This window comes from Schistocerca serialis, chromosome 2, assembly GCF_023864345.2.
Source record: "Schistocerca serialis cubense isolate TAMUIC-IGC-003099 chromosome 2, iqSchSeri2.2, whole genome shotgun sequence".
Taxonomy (NCBI): domain Eukaryota; kingdom Metazoa; phylum Arthropoda; class Insecta; order Orthoptera; family Acrididae; genus Schistocerca; species Schistocerca serialis.
The window spans coordinates 126,577,218-126,594,050 of record NC_064639.1 but is presented as its reverse complement, the minus strand read 5'-3'; the positions used below and the strand labels follow the sequence as shown (position 1 = coordinate 126,594,050).

Genomic DNA, 16,833 nt, shown 5'->3' with positions numbered 1-16,833 from the left:
CCAACCTGCATGTTATATAGGGTAGAGGGAGGGATGTTTGTCAGGGAGGGAAGTTCGCCGTATTTGCCTTTCTATTGCAACAGATCTGATAGCACTCACTTCCATCTGTTGGCTATCATGAGAAAACCTGATTCAAAGTATGCCCATTCTATGTTGCCATCTAGTGGTAGCACAGAAAATTACTTATTGTCCTCACAATCAGTAGTGGAACACATTTCGTGACAAGACTGACACTGAGACAGGGGACATTTTTCCATCTCCACCATTTGAGGTCCGTTTTCGCTACTGTAAGTATAAATAAATTATTATTTTGACTGCTGAAGTGTATAAATATGTGCTGCGAGTGAAACGACAAAGAATTAATTTTAAATTACTTAAAAATGCTGTGATATCTTATTGTATAATAAAGCGTACTTCTGGAGGGAATTTCGCCATTAGTGTGGCGAATTTCCCTCCCGTTCTCGTCTGACACCATACATCGACATTTATTAGACTAGACTCGTGAACAATAAAAGAGATTATTGTAGAAGAGCTACCTTACGTAATATTTTGAGAATACTCCCTATTTCGACCGTCATCAGTTATTTTGACCCCCAAATAGCAAAACTGATCTTCTGCTTTTATTGTCTCTTTTCCTAATCTAATCCCTTTTTTTTTTTTTTTTTTTTTTTTTTGGTCATCAGTCTACTGACTGGTTTGATGCGGCCCGCCACGAATTGAATTCCTTTCCTGTGCTAACCTCTTCATCTCAGAGTAGCACTTGCAACCTACGTCCTCAATTATTTGCTTGACGAATTTCAATCTCTGTCTTCCTCTACAGTTTTTGCCTTCTACAGCTCCCTATAGTACCATGGAAGTCATTCCCTCATGTCTTAGCAGATGTCCTATCATCCTGTCCCTTCTCCTTATCAGTGTTTTCCACATATTCCTTTCCTCTCCGATTCTGCGTAGAACCTCCTCATTCCTTACCTTATCAGTCCACCTAATTTTCAACATTCGTCTATAGCACCACATCTCAAATGCTTCGATTCTCTTCTGTTCCGGTTTTCCCACAGCCCATGTTTCACTACCATACAATGCTGTACTCCAGACGTACATCCTCAGAAATTTCTTGCTCAAATTAAGGCCGGTATTTGATATTAGTAGACTTCTCTTGGCCAGAAATGCCTTTTTTGCCATAGCGAGTCTGCTTTTGATGTCCTCCTTGCTCCGTCCGTCATTGGTTATTTTGCTGCCTAGGTAGCAGAATTCCCTAACTTCATTGACTTCATGACTATCAATCCTGATGTTAAGTTTCTCGCTGTTCTCATTTCTACTACTTCTCATTACCTTCGTCTTTCTCCGATTTACTCTCAAACCATACTGTGTACTCATTAGACTGTTCATTCCGTTCAGCAGAGCATTTAATTCTTCTTCACTTTCACTCAGGATAGCAATGTCATCAGCGAATCGTATCATTGATATCCTTTCACCTTGTATTTTAATTCCACTCCTGAACCTTTATTTCCACCATTGCTTCCTCGATGTACAGATTGAAGAGTAGGGGCAAAAGGCTACAGCCTTGTCTTACATCCTTCTTAATACGAGCACTTCGTTCTTGATCGTCCACTCTTATTATTCCCTGTTGGTTGTTGTACATATTGTATACGACCCGTCTCTCCCTGCAGCTTACCCCTACGTTTTTCAGAATCTCGAACAGCTTGCACCATTTTATATTGTCGAACGCTTTTTCCAGGTCGACAAATCCTATGAAAGTGTCTTGATTTTTCTTTAGCCTTGCTTCCATTATTAGCCGTAACGTCAGAATTGCCTCTCTCGTCCCTTTACTTTTCCTAAAGCCAAACTGATCGTTACCTAGCGCATTCTCAATTTTCTTTTCCATTCTTCTGTATATTATTCTTGTAAGCAGCTTCGATGCATGAGCTGTTATTGTGCGATAATTCTCGCACTTGTCAGCTCTTGCCGTCTTCGGAATTGTGTGGATGATGCTTTTCCGAAAGTCAGATGGTACATCGCCAGACTCATATATTTTACACACGAACGTGAATAGTCGTTTTGTTGCCACTTCCCCCAATGATTTTAGAAATTCTGATGGAATGTTATCTATCCCTTCTGCCTTATTTGACCGTAAGTCCTCCAAAGCTCTTTTAAATTCCGATTCTAATACTGGATCCCCTATCTCTTCTAAATCGACTCCTGTTTCTTCTTCTATCACATCAGACAAATCTTCACCCTCATAGAGGCTTTCAATGTATTCCTTCCACCTATCTGCTCTCTCCTCTGCATTTAACAGTGGAATTCCCGTCGCACTCTTAATGTTACCACCGTTGCTTTTAATGTCACCAAACGTTGTTTTGACTTTCCTGAATGCTGAGTCTGTCCTTCCGACAATCCTATCTTTTTCGATGACTTCACATTTTTCCTGCAGCCGTTTCGTCTTAGCTTCCCTGCACTTCCTATTTATTTCATTCCTCGGCGACTTGTATTTCTGTATTCCCGATTTTCCCGGAACGTGTTTGTACTTCTTCCTTTCATCAATCAGCTGAAGTATTTCTTCTGTTACCCATGGTTTCTTCGCAGCTACCTTCTTTGTACCTATGTTTTCCTTCCCAACTTCTGTGATGGCCCTTTTTAGAGATGTCCATTCCTCTTCAACTGTACTGCCTACTGCGCTATTCCTTATTGCTGTATCTATAGCGTTAGAGAACTTCAAACGTATCTCGTCATTCCTTAGCACTTCCGTATCCCACTTCTTTGCGTATTCATTCTTCCTGACTAATGTCTTGAACTTCAGCCAACTCTTCATCACTACTAAATTGTGATCTGAGTCTATATCTGCTCCTGGGTACGCCTTACAATCCAGTATCTGATTTTGGAATCTCTGTCTGACCATGATGTAATCTAATTGAAATCTTCCCGTATCTCCCGGCCTTTTCCAAGTATACCTCCTCCTCTTGTGATTCTTGAACAGGGTATTCGCTATTACTAGCTGAAACTTGTTACAGAACTCAGTTAGTCTTTCTCCTCTTTCATTCCTTGTCCCAAGCCCATATTCTCCTGTAACCTTTTCTTCTACTCCTTCGCCTACAACTGCATTCCAGTCACCCATGACTATTAGATTTTCGTTCCCCTTTACATACTGCATTACCCTTTCAATATCCTCATACACTTTCTCTATCTGTTCATCTTCAGCTTGCGACGTCGGCATGTATACCTGAACTATCGTTGTCGTTGTTGGTCTGCTGTCAATTCTGATTAGAACAACCCGGTCACTGAACTGTTCACAGTAACACACCCTCTGCCCTACCTTCGTATTCATAGCGAATCCTACCCCTATTATACCATTTTCTGCTGCTGTTGATATTACCCGATACTCATCTGACCAGAAATCCTTGTCTTCCTTCCACTTCACTTCACTGACCCCTACTATATCTAGATTGAGCCTTTGCATTTCCCTTTTCAGATTTTCTAGTTCCCCTACCACGTTCAAGCTTCTGACATTCCACGCCCCGACTCGTAGAACGTCGTCCTTTCGTTGCTTATTCAATCTTTTTCTCATGGTAACCTCCCCCTTGGCAGTCCCCTCCCGGAGATCCGAATGGGGGACTATTCCGGAATCTTTTGCCAATGGAGAGATCATCATGACACTTCTTCAATTACAGGCCACATGTCCTGTGGATACACGTTACGTGTCTTTAATGCAGTGGTTTTCATTGCCTTCTGCATCCTCATGTCGTTGATCATTGCTGATTCTTCCGCCTTTAGGGGCAATTTCCCACCCCTAGGACAAGAGAGTGCCCTGAGCCTCTATCCGCTCCTCCGACCTCTTTGACAAGGCCGTTGGCAGAATGAGGCTGACTTCTTATGCCGGAAGTCTTCGGCCGCCAGTGCTGATTATTTATCAAAATTTAGGCAGTGGCGGGGATCGAACCTAGGATCGAAGACGTTTTCATTATGAATCAGAGACGCTACCCCTAGACCAGTTTTTAAACTTACATTTCATTTGCTTTCTTTTACTTTTGTTAATGTGCTTCCTACAACTCTCTTCTCAAGACACTGTTCATTCTGCTACAGTACTGCTTCTTTCAAAACTAAAATGTTCTGATTTATTTTTCTCTAGTTGCAATTCCCGTCCTGAATTTCTCCTTGGTTTCCTTTACTGCATGCTGAATGTGCAGACCGAAAAAAACACTAGGAATGGGCTACAAACTTTCCTCACTCGCTCCGCAAGTACTGCTTTCCTTTCTGTTTTTCGACACTTATAATAAACATTTTACTTTCTGGAAGAATCTAGTTACAAATGCACCACAAAATACGGGAACCCTGATTTTATGACTTGATCCCATATATTATGTTTGGAATGCTCACTATAGCCGTGCTGTAGCTAGCAGCATTTTAACTCAGACTCAGAGTGTGGTGTCACCGCCAGAGACCACACTTGCTAGGTGGTAGCCTTTAAATCGGCCGCGGTCCGTTAGTATACGTCGGAACCGCGTGTCGCCACTATCAGTGATTGCAGACCGAGCGCCGCCACACGGCAGGTCTAGTCTAGAGAGACTCCCTAGCACTCGCACCAGTTGTACAGCAGACTTTGCTTCACTGTCTACAGACGCTCTGAATTGCAGAGACGACAGTTTAGCATAGCCTTCAGCTACGTCATTTGCTACGACCTAGCAAGGCGCCATATTCAGTTACTATAAGTACAGATATATTGTGAATCATGTACCGTCAAGAGCGACGTTCATCATCAATGGATTAAAGTTAAGTATCAAACTAATTATGTCCGCTTTCTGAATTCTCATTCCTTGTCATGTTCCAGACCTCACGTCAGTATAGTTCTTCCCTCCTCACGCCAGCCTGCGTGAGCTAAAACGCGTGCACTTCGGCCTCCACTCGTAACACGGTGTTGGCTCTTCTGCTGGCACAAAACAGAGTCATTCAAAGACCAGCTATGTAAGACAAATGGCATTCCCATCACATGGAGCACAAAGTAATCATAACGAACGCCGTGTACTGGTGGTTATGTAAACCTGCTTTGATGTTAATTGACCTACACTAGTTTGGACGTGGACAATATAGTCTGTGTTCAAACACTGATTATTCATCCGGTATTCTTTTCTTGTTTTATGAATCATATGTGATGCGTCTTACACTTTAGTTACGCGCACTCAATTCGTCTTATAGCATTTTTATTTGTTATATCTGCCTTTTTCTTCTTGATTTATGAGAACTAGTGGATGCTACTAGATGCATTACAAAGGACTGCTGGAATACATGTTCCCAGATAATTTGCAAAAAGAGTTCTGTCGGGAACACTGGGACAGATAAACAGACTCATAACAGTAGTGATATGCAACTATCAGTTATGTAAAAGCATACGCGTTCTTGTCCGTTAGACATGTGCGGCATCTAAAAGATAACTTACCCCAACTCGTATCTTGCTGCCCTTGGCGACCAGGTCTTTCCTCAGACCTTCGAGTAGTATTTTTACGGCGTGCTTGCTGGCGTAGTACATCGCCATACCTTCTAATGTCGGTAGTGTGTGTCCCGCAACACTGAAAATTAGGAAACAGGTTGCCACATCAGAAACAATCTGCGACATCTGAGATGCGTGGGAAATCAGTACCTGAGGCTCAATCTTGGATGATTAATTAAAGTAATGATACAGCAGCGAAATGCACGACGCTACTTTTCTGCCTGTTTCGTAAGTTGCTACTTTCTTATCTTCCAAACCTTTTTCCCTATTGATTGTTATTCCTCTCTCACTACAATTTCTTACTTTTCGTGATCTAGAGCCAGCACGTCAACCACCGTTTATGATTTACTGAATTGTATTTAGCCCGTTGTATGCAATACTAATAAGACCCATGGTCATATTAATTCATAAAACTGATAGAAACAAATTACGTGAACTTAACATTCGATTTTTGCCACTCTTTTCGATGGATATTTTTACACTCCACATGGCAACATAATTTGGATATTCATATACTAATAACATTTCAGCCTCGCTTATTGTTGGTTTACGTTTCCAAGGTAATAATAACGACACAGTGTTATTATGGGAACAGAGTTTCTTTTGATGACATCATATTTAAGATGTTTTCGACTTTCTTGATCCATCAAGAGCTTTCGTTCATTACAGCCATCACATCCATCAGGGGTAATTGGTTGTTAATGTGCCAAGAAGGCTGTGAATACTTCATACATAGCGTTGTTATAATTACCGTTCAAGTTAAGCCCTCATTGGTTTGGCCCAATGATCGGAGAAACTGTGAGAGGTCTCTTTGCTAACCTGCTACATCTTCTGATATCGTTCTGAGCAAAGAATCACACAAAAGAGACCATGACATTTTTACACACTAGCACGTTATCACTTACAACTGAGGCACCACCCGTCTCTCTGGCAGTTATACAATGTCAATGAACTCGATTGAAAGACGAAGTAGGTAGGGTGAAAACAATTTTCACTCAAACAGGCGCTGTAGTTCGGAATTAAATAGTTTACCTGACTGTGACGACACTGGACGCTATCATTCTGAGTACAATAGTAAAGATCTACCTCAGATTGCACGATGAAAACACTGAGTTACAATATCTGAACAAAATACATCATGTCGGTTGGTGTCGGGCAGCTTCGGCTTATTTAACATAGCGTACAAGTGGTCGGTTGCCTTATACGCTCAGATGAGAACTGGCGGAGCTGTCATTCATTTGTGCTTAGGTGATTCATACGAAAACATTTCCAAAGTGATTATAGCCGCAAGACGGCAATTAACAGACTTTGAACGCTGAATGGTCGTTAGAGCTTGATACATGGGACATTCCATTTTCGAAAGGTTAGGTAATTCAATATTTCTAAATCCACAGTGTCAAAAAAATGGTTCAAATGGGTCTGAGCACTATGGGACTTAACTTCTGAGGTCATCAGTCCCCTAGAACTTAGAACTACTTAAGCCTATCTAACCTAAGGACACCACACACATCCATACCCGAGGCAGGATTCGAACCTGCGACCGTAGCAGTCGCGAAATTCCAGACTGTAGCGCCTAGAACCGCTCGGCCACTCCAGCCGACTCCACAGTGTCAAGTGAGTGCCGGGAACACCAAATTTCAGGCATTACCTCTCTCTGCAGATAACGCAGTGGCCAATAGCCTTCAATTAACGACTGTGAGAAGCGACATTCGCGTGGAGTTGTCAGTGCTGACAGACAAGCAACTCCGCGTTAAATAAACGCAGAAATCAACGTGGGAGGTAACGTATCCGTTAGGACTGTGAGGCGAAATTTGAAATTAATGGGCTATGGCAGCAGACGACCGACAGGAATGTCTTTGGTAACAGCACACTGCAGTGCCTCTCCTGGGCTCGTAACCAAAATGGTTGGACCCCAGACGACTGGAAAACCGTTGCCTGGTCAGATGAGCCCCGATTTCATTTGGTAAGAGCTGATAGTAGGGTTCAAGTGGGGTGCAGGCCCCACAGAGTCATGGACTCAGGTCGTCCATAAGCCACTGCACAAGATGGTGGTGTGGGGTTGGCTCTATAATGGTGTGGGCTGTGTTTACATGGGGTGGACCAGGTCACTGACAGGAAATGATATGTTTGGCTACTTTGAGACTATTTGCAGCCACTTACGGACCTTATGACTTCATGTTCACAGACAGCGACTGAATTTTTATGGATGAGAATGTGCCATGTCATCGGGCCACAGTTGTTCGCGATTGGTTTGAAGCTCCTTCTGGGCAATTCGAAGGAATGATTTGGCCACCCAGACCACCCTACATTAATCTCACCGAACATTTAGGGGGCAGAATTGAGAGGTCGGTTCGTGCACAAAATACAGCACCGGCACCACTTTCGCACTTATAGATTGGTATAGAGGCAATGTTGATCAATATCTCTGCAAGGGGCTTCCAACGACCTGTCGAGACCATACCACGTCGAGTTGCTACACTACGCCAGGAAAATGACGTCAGGAGGTATCCCATGCTACTGGTCACCTCAGTGTATTTTAAACCTTATTAATGACTGTCGCCTCAAAAAACTAAATACACTCTTGCTCATAAATTAAGGATAATGCCGATACATGGTGAAACAACGCTCTGGTGGTCGGTTTGCGGGTTTAAATCACCTCTGGTTATGACCATGCGGCGCATTTGACCTGCAGTCGTCGCACGGTGGCGCTGGCAACAGTCCACATACGAACAGCTGTGTTGGAGCATGTCAGAGTATGGTGCAGCGAGTAAGTGTGCAGTCGTTTTAAGACGTCTTAATGAGGACTATGTGTTGGAAATGGCTCAAAGAACACATACTGATGACGTTATGACGGGTAGAATACTAAGGCGACTGGAGGCTCGTCAAACACAGCAGGTCGTTGATCGGGCCCTCCGTGTGCCACAAAGTGTGATCTCAAGATTATGGCAACGATTCCAGCAGACAGGAAAAGTGTCCAGGCGCTATAGTACGGGACGTCCACCACCAGTGCCCGCAGTCGGCCACGGAGTACTGCAGGTAGCTTTGCTCAAGACCTTGCCGCTACCACTAGAACAGCTGTCTCCAGACACACAGTCTACAGACGACTGAACAGTCATGGTTTATTCGCCCGGAGACCTTCAAGGTGCATTCCACTGAGCCCTGGTCACAGGAGAGCCCGTAAAGCCTGGCGTCAAGAAAAAGTACATGGTCAATGGAACAGTGGCCCCACGTTATGTTCACGGGGGTGTCCAGGTATAGTCTGAACAGAGATTCTCGCCAGGTTTTCATCTGGCGTGAACCAGGAACCAGATACCAATCCTTTAATGTCCTTGAAAGGGACCTGTATGGACGTCGTGGTTTGATGGTGTGGGTGCACGTACACCCCTGCATGTCTTTGACAGAGGAACTGTAAGAGATCAGGCGTATTGGGACGTCATTTTGCACCAGTATCTCCGCCTTTTCAGGGGTGCAGTGGGTCCCACCTTCCGCCTGATGGATGATAACGCACGGCCCCACCGAGCTGCCATCGTGGAGCAGATATGAGGCGAATGGAGTGGCTTGCCTGTTCTCCAGACCCAAACCCAATCGAGCACGTCTGGGATCCTTTCGGTCGACGTATCGCTGCACGTCTTCAAACCTCTACGACATTTCAGAAGCTCCGACTGGCACTGGTGCAAGAATGGGAGGCTATACTCCAGAAGCTGCTCGACCACCTGATCCAAAGTATGCCAACCCGTTTTGCGGCCTGTGTACGTGTGCATGGTGATCATTTCCCATATTGATGTCGGGGTACCTGCGCAGGAAACTGGCGTTTTGTAGCATAGGTGTTTCGGGACGGTTTTCTCAACTAGTTTTTTTTTTTTTTTTTTTTTTTTTTTTTTTTTTTTTTTTTTTTTTAAGCATCGACCATGATTGCTTCTGCTTTTCCTTCCAGTAGGGGTGAGAAACTCCTTCAAACGTTTTCTTCACGATCGGAAATCTGTGCCAGAACTATGTATTTTAGACTGAAAACTTCAGAAATAACATATATACGTAACATAATAGAAATAAGAGTACATTTGTGTCGCAAGACGTATCACAAGCCCACCTGTTGATGTGGATGATGAAGCCGTCGTCGACGCCCCTGCTCAGCATGTCCTGCACGGCCTCCCTGGTGCAGATGCTCAGACCCAGCACGTTCACGTCCAGGATGCGCTTCCAGGTTTCCGTCTTGGCCTCTGGTCAGCACAAAGAAAAGAAATTGTACTGTACTAGCTTAAAAGTTTTGCCATATCAACTAGCTCATGCAACGGCTGTGGCGGACGTTAAAAGACAAGCTTGCTATTAACATCCGGAGAGTGTAGGTGCAAAGAAGGGTACTTCCTGCCACATAAATCTTGTCAACTGCCTATGAGGAGAAATTTCAACGATACAGAGGCTCACAGACTTTGTTCTTCCTGTGCGCCATCTGCGAAAGGAACATCAAGTCGGGCAAATGGTAGAGATACCCAAAGTGTTCTCAACCACACTTCGACACACTTCGTAAGGTGGTTTGCAGGATGCAGCACAATCAAGAAGCCAGGATCGATATGTTGATCGACCAGTGTGTTTCACACGTATAGACGGACTACGGTCTCCGTCAGTACGATGTAAGGTGGTTCAGATGGATCTGAGCACTATGGGACATAACATCTATGGTCATCAGTCCCCTAGAACTTAGAACTACTTAAACCTAACTAACCTAAGGAGATCACACAACACCCAGTCATCACGAGGCATTGAAAATCCCTGACCCCACCGGGAATCGAACCCAGGAACCCGGCGATGTAAGGTGGCATCGTAGTAATTTTGTAGGGAGCACATTGTGCTCATGTGGGAGCAACCTAGATGCTTGTAAAACAATAAACTGGTAGCCAAGACCGCAGTAATTCTTTGTATTCCATGATTACCGGTTTCGACGAAACGAAAGCCGCCATCATCGGATCTTAGGACACATTCAGGTTACAACATCAAAGCAAACAATGGTGATACTAATAGTTGCCAATAACACGCAGGCCTTGCGACAATTTTGTAAGTCCTGGGTGTTATAGGCAACTGTTAATATCACCATTGTTTGCCTTGATATTGTAACCAGTATGTGTCCAAAGGTATGTGACTAAATTTGTATGTACACATGTTATATAAGTATAATCCAAGCCCACTTTTATAGTGTTTTCTGTCCTCCCTGGATCCGATGATGGTGGTTTTAGTTTCGCCGAAAGCGGTAATCATGGAATAAAAAGAATTCCTGCGATCTTGGCTACCAGTTAATTCTTTTGCAGGCATCGTAGTAAGACAGGATAACAGGATGAACGTCGCAGTATGAGAGTGTTTCTTGTTTTGCACTATACCAGTGGTGGGATTGCCATTCCACTCGCCATTACTACCGAAAAAAATGCTGTGGAGTGGCTGTAACAGCCAGACAATTCATGTGGACATTGCAGGTCAACATGTACACTCCACGCACACCTCACAAATGTTCTTTCCACACACCTTGCGTCATCTATAGTTGTGTCCCTTGATCACAGTCATTGGTCCAATGATTCCACTTTACTGAAGATCGTCTCAAGTTTCATGGGCTGCGAAGCTATTGGAAATTCGTGTTTAAATAATTCTTGAGGGATCTGAAGATGATTATTATTTATCAGAAGAACAGCTTTTGAAAACAATGACACACCGAGTTTTTGAAAATAATGACACAGTACAAGACACTCTCACATTATGTAGGTCTTTTTCCACGCACGTTCAATCTCAGATTGCTGCCATTCCTAGTTCTCACTTCGATCTGGAAGTCTCTGTTCTCAGAAAGTGGCCCATGAGAGGAAAGAAAGACAACACTACGTTTTAAGTGCCTAGTGTGGACAGTCGATGGAAGACAAGAAACCGTATTTCTGTCGTTTCCCTTCTTTACGCATTTATTTTTCTCGTTTGTCCAGAAAGATTTGCACCTGAAGTTCAGACAATCTCCAGCCACTTTGTAGAAAAAGGCACAAGATCGTCACTGTTCTCGGCAGTGATAACTCCTGCTGCTGCTCTCCAGCTGACACTGAAAGCTGTGATATACTTCGTTAGTGATTTCCGTTGTTATCACCTCTTCCACCATCAGAGATAATTTCATATCATTCTTATCACCACTAACGATTATCCTTCCTCACAAACACTTAGATAAATGTTGCTCCAACAAGGATCGAACTTTTAGGCGCACCCAAAATTAGTTAAAACAATTACAGCGGTAAGACAAAGTATTATGACCACTGCCTGTCACGCCGTTGGACGCCGCCTGGTGGCAATGCTCGCCCGTGACGCTGTAACAAAAGAATGTAAGGGGAGCAGACAATGACGGGAGATCACGCTAGCGAAAATATGGACAGATTATTATTACGCAGAGCCTGTGAACAAGTATCTCGAAAACGGCGAATCTGATCGAATGTCCACGTGCTACTGCTGTGTGAGCATCTACGGAAAGATGTAGAAGGACAGTGAAGCTATCACTAGGCGCTAAATGATTAGACGTCCACGACTCTTGATAGAACGTGGGGTTCGGGGACTTGTTTACTCTGGAAAATAGGCTAGATGGAGATCTGAGGCATTTCTGCCGAACGAACACAATGCTGGTGCACGCACAGGTGTTTTGGAGCACACTGTTCATCGTAGATTATTGAACATGGCGCTCCGCAGCAGACCTCTCGTAAGTGTTCACACGTTGACCCAAAACGACATCGTCGATTGTGATTGCAGTGGGAACGGGACCATCGGTATTCCACCGTCGATCAGTGGAAGCATGTCTTCTCTTCGGGCGAGTAACTTTTTTGCTATATTAGGTCGCTGGTCGTCTCCACAAACGTCGTCATCGAGGTGCAGTGCGCCACAGACGCAGGCTGGTGGGAGCGGTATTATGCTTTGGGAGACATTCTCCTGGTCTTGCATGGGACCTGCGATGGTAATGGAACACATGCTGACAGCTGCAAAACCGTTATATCCCTTCATTGTTGATGTCTTCCCCCGTCGGCGATGTCATCTTTCAGCAGTGTCCGTGTCTCGGGGCAGGAATCGTGCTACAGTGGTTTGAGGAATATTATAGTGAACTCACGTTGATGTCTCGTCGACCAAATTCGCCTGATGCAAATACTATGGAAACTATCTGGGTCGCTATCGGGTATCACCACCACGTGCGCAAATCAGGGGCCCGTTATTTGCGAGAATTACATGACCTGTACGTAGACATCTAATGTCACACACCTCCACAAAGCCACCAACAAACTGTCGGATCCGCGATACGCACACTCAGTGACGTATTTCGTTCTAAAGACGGACAAAGAAGCTATTAAGCATGTGGTCGCAATGTTTTGGCTCATCAGTGTTTAATGAACTCTCAGAGCTGGACAGTGTGGCCGAGCGGTTCTAGGCGCTTCAGTACGGAACCGCGCTGCTGATGAGGTCGCAGGTTCGAATCCTGCCTCGGGCATGGATGTGTGTGATGTCCTTAGGTTACTTAGGTTTAAGTAGTTCTAAGTCTAGGAGACTGATGACCGCAGATGTTAAGTCCCATAATGCTCAGAGCCATTTGAACCATTTTGAACTATCAGATTTGACTTCAGTTCCTACATGGTAACTAAACAAGTAACTTCATTGGAGATTAGGGACAGTGTTGTATGCAGTGTGTCATTTGCGACCATTAGCAGTTTTTTGCCTAAAACTGGACTTAGAAAACCACATAATCGCTCGCTGCCGGTGTCGTTTCGTGACTGGTGTCGTGGTTCCCTGGTCGTTCAATACAAAAGTAAAATCCTTTATGTGGGTGATTTATGAAGTTACCAAAACTCGTTGGTCTTCATTTAATATGTGTCTGGTCACTATCTGTTAAATATATGATTAACAAGTGAAAAATTACTTTTGAGGTGAAAAGACACCTCACCCTGTATGTCACGTAGGCTATATAAAGTAATGTTCACGGTTGATATCAGCATCAGAGACAATTTTCGGCTTACATGGAGTCCTCTGGAACAAGTAGATGCTGCAGAAGGCTGAGTCCATAGTGGCAGTTGCTGGATTCGGTAATTTCTTGACGCCATTCAAATAGTCTGATTCCTTGTGTCTTCGACTCCAGGATGTACATGAGAGTGGAGGTGCTGGCTGCCTTCATATGACCTGCTTAGCATTTACGTAAATCTGGAGTTCCATGTCTGTCCCTTGTCTATGAAGGATGGAAAGTGATACGCCACCTGTCCAGGCTATATTTTTCTACTGTCTCAGCGTTGATTGTCTGTGTGGCTGCGGTGTGACTACTGTTTATGCTTCTTGTCGACAAACTGGTGTTACCTGCGGTGCAATGGCTTTATCCTATTCTAAAAGAGCACAAGGCAAAAACATACAGGACCAAATTAAAACTGTGTGCCGGACCGAGACTCGAACTCGGGACCTTTGCCCTCCGCGGGCAAGTGCTCAGCGAACACTCCGCTGTGGAGTGAAAATTTCATTCTCGAAACACCCCCCAGGCTGTGGCAAGCCATGTCTCCGCAATATCCTTTCTTCCAGGGATGCTAGTTCTGCATGGTTCGCAGGAGAGCTTCTGTAAAGTTTGGAAGGTAGGAGACGAGGTACTGGCGGAATTAAAGCTGTGAGGACGGTGCGTGAATCGTGCTTGGGTAGCTCAGTTGGTAGAGCACTTGGCCGCGAAAGGCAAAGGTCTCGAGTTCGAGTCTCGGTCCGGCACACAGTTTTAATCTGACAGGAAGTTTCATATCAGCGCACACTCCGCTGTAGAGTGAAAATTTCATTATACAGGGCCAAGTCTGGGAATCATGAGCGGGAAATCCGTAACGTCCAATAACCCAGTGCTTGTTCAGGGAAAGCTTAACAGCTCAGGGCACATTGAAAGGATCATTCAAGTCATGCTGTTGCTATTCCTATAACGTCAGGTAGTTGTGTTCCCAGTAAGACACTGTGCCCACGCACACAGTTCTCTCTTAAGTCAATTCGGTCATCAGCGTGTGTGCTCTTTTCCTGCGCCAGCACGATCTCCATAACAGCTGAGGATGGGAGGGGACGTAACTGATACGGAGAGGTGAGAAAAGTCATTGGATAGCTATGTGCATACATACAGTTGGCAGTAGTATCACGTATACAAAGGACAGGCAGTGTATTGGCGGAACTGTCATTTGTACACAGGTGATTCAAGACAAAAGGTTTCCGGCGTGATTACGCGGAATGGTAGGGACATTCCAATTCGGAAATCGTTGGCGAGTTCAATATTTCGAGAGCCACAGCGTCGGGAACGTGCCGAGATACCAAATTTCAGGCATTACCTCTCACTATGGACAAATCAGTGGCCGGCGGCCTTTACTTAATGGCTGAGCGCAGCAGTGTTTGCATAGGGTTGTCAGTGCTAACAGAAAAGCAGCACTGCGTAAAACAACCGCAGAAATCAATGTGGGACGCACGACGAACGGGTACGCTAAGCCCTTTCCATACAGGGACAGCAGTGGCGGCCAGCAGTACCAGCCAATACTGTGTACTAGTAATTGCGGCGTTGAGATCAGAAACTGTAATACTGTAATACTGTAATACTGTAGTTGGTATTTCCACACGATTCGGCATCTGTTGAGCGATTTTTCCCTGTCAGAATCAGTGCTGAAATTACGTTTTGTGCAGAAAGAGGACTTGTCACAGATACAAGTCCCTATATTCCACGAAAGAACGTGAGGCGTAAGAGCAGCACTGCAGCGGTTTGCAGTAATCAGCTGTGAGATTTCCGAATGACTTCGGTGACGGAACCGTCAGACCAGCCCGAAGACGATTTACATGAATTTAGAAGGAAAAAAAGACGCCACGAACTGTGGAAGAGGAATGTGATTAAATAAAAGAAGGTGAAGGATTTGGAGCATACCAACCGGAAAGGAAACATTGTTCCTAGGAGGGAAACAGGTGCAGATTGCAGGTAAATAGTCATACAATGTTCATTGTTTGAATTATCTCTACATAATGTAATATGGAACAGTTGAACGGAATTGCCAGTGTCTTGAAACGAGGATATAAGAGGAACGTCAACAAAACAAAACGAAGGTAATGGAATGTAGTCGAATTAAGTCGGGTGATGCTGAGGGAATTAGATTAGGAAATGAGACACTTAAAGTAGTAAAGGAGTTTTGCTATTTGGGAGCAAAATAACTGATGATGGTCGAAGTAGAGAGGATATAAGATGCAGACTGGCAATGGCAAGGAAAGCGTTTCTGAAGAAGAGAAATTTGTTAACATCGAGTATAGATTTAAGTGTCAGGAAGTCGTTTATGAAACTCTTTGTATGGAGTGTAGCCATGTATGGAAGTGATACATGGACGATAAATAGTTTGGAAAAGAAGAGAATAGAAGCTTTCGAAATGTGGTGCTACAGAAGAATGGTGAAGAGTAGATGGGTAGCTCACATAACTAATGAGGAGGTATTGAGTAGAATGGGGGAGGAATTTGTGGCACAACTTGACAAGAAGAAGGGACTGGTTGGTAGGACATGTTCTGAGGCATCAAGGGATCACCAATTTAGTATTGGAGGGCAGCGTGGAGGGTAAAAATCGTAGAGGGAGACCAAGAGATGAATACACTAAGCAGATTCAGAAGGATGTAGGTTGCAGTAAGTACTGGGAGATGAAGAAGCTTGCACAGGATGGAGTAGCATGGAGAGCTGCATCAAACCATTCTCGGGACTGAAGACCACAACAAAACAACAATACAATGTAATATGCTGTAGCAGAAGCAAGTTGTGTATAAACATTGTACTAAAGTGTGAATATAAATTCCTTTCATGAAAACAAAGTCGAAATTTATGTTTGTGTTGTAATATATGAAATCGGTGAAAATATGTTATTCGCCGAGTATATAGGTTAATAATACGCTAATACCTGTTTACACATGCCGGCGTATATGTTTTGAGAAGTTCTCATTTGCTCAGAAGGAACTATTGTTGACATAATACAACAATATGCCCAACAAAGATGGACAGTATGGGTAATTGAGTGCTTACATTCTTCCCATCTTTCCAAAAGCAAGGAGACCACGCGCAAATTCCATTACCAATCGTGGAAGGACAGCAAATTATTATTATAAGGTAACTGGCGCGACCACTGTAATATTACTTTATTAACCATTTCGTTCCCGAATAATGTACATCTTTGATCCACGTTTTGTAAAATCTTTAAGGCATTATTTAAAGCATATATTTAATAGAGTTACAGTATTACGATTATGTAGATTTTTGTTTTATGATACTAATTCACTTGTATCTGCAGGTTAAAGTTGGCTTCAAGGAAACTATGCTATGCAAGAAAGCTTAATTATTGCCCTCCATG

General features: G+C 43.9%; 1 protein-coding gene across 1 annotated transcript in view; it reads right to left on the bottom strand.

Annotated features, from left to right (window-relative positions):
• LOC126456812 (farnesol dehydrogenase-like) overlaps nucleotides 1–16,833 on the bottom strand; it is a 54,445-nt gene that overhangs the window by 14,865 nt on the left and 22,747 nt on the right. Inside the window, exons 3-4 of the mRNA XM_050092606.1 lie at nucleotides 9,564–9,693; nucleotides 5,426–5,555 (exon numbers count right to left, since the gene is read on the bottom strand). Coding sequence (XP_049948563.1) covers nucleotides 5,426–5,555; nucleotides 9,564–9,693 — 260 coding nt within the window. The remainder of the gene's footprint in view (nucleotides 1–5,425; nucleotides 5,556–9,563; nucleotides 9,694–16,833) is intronic.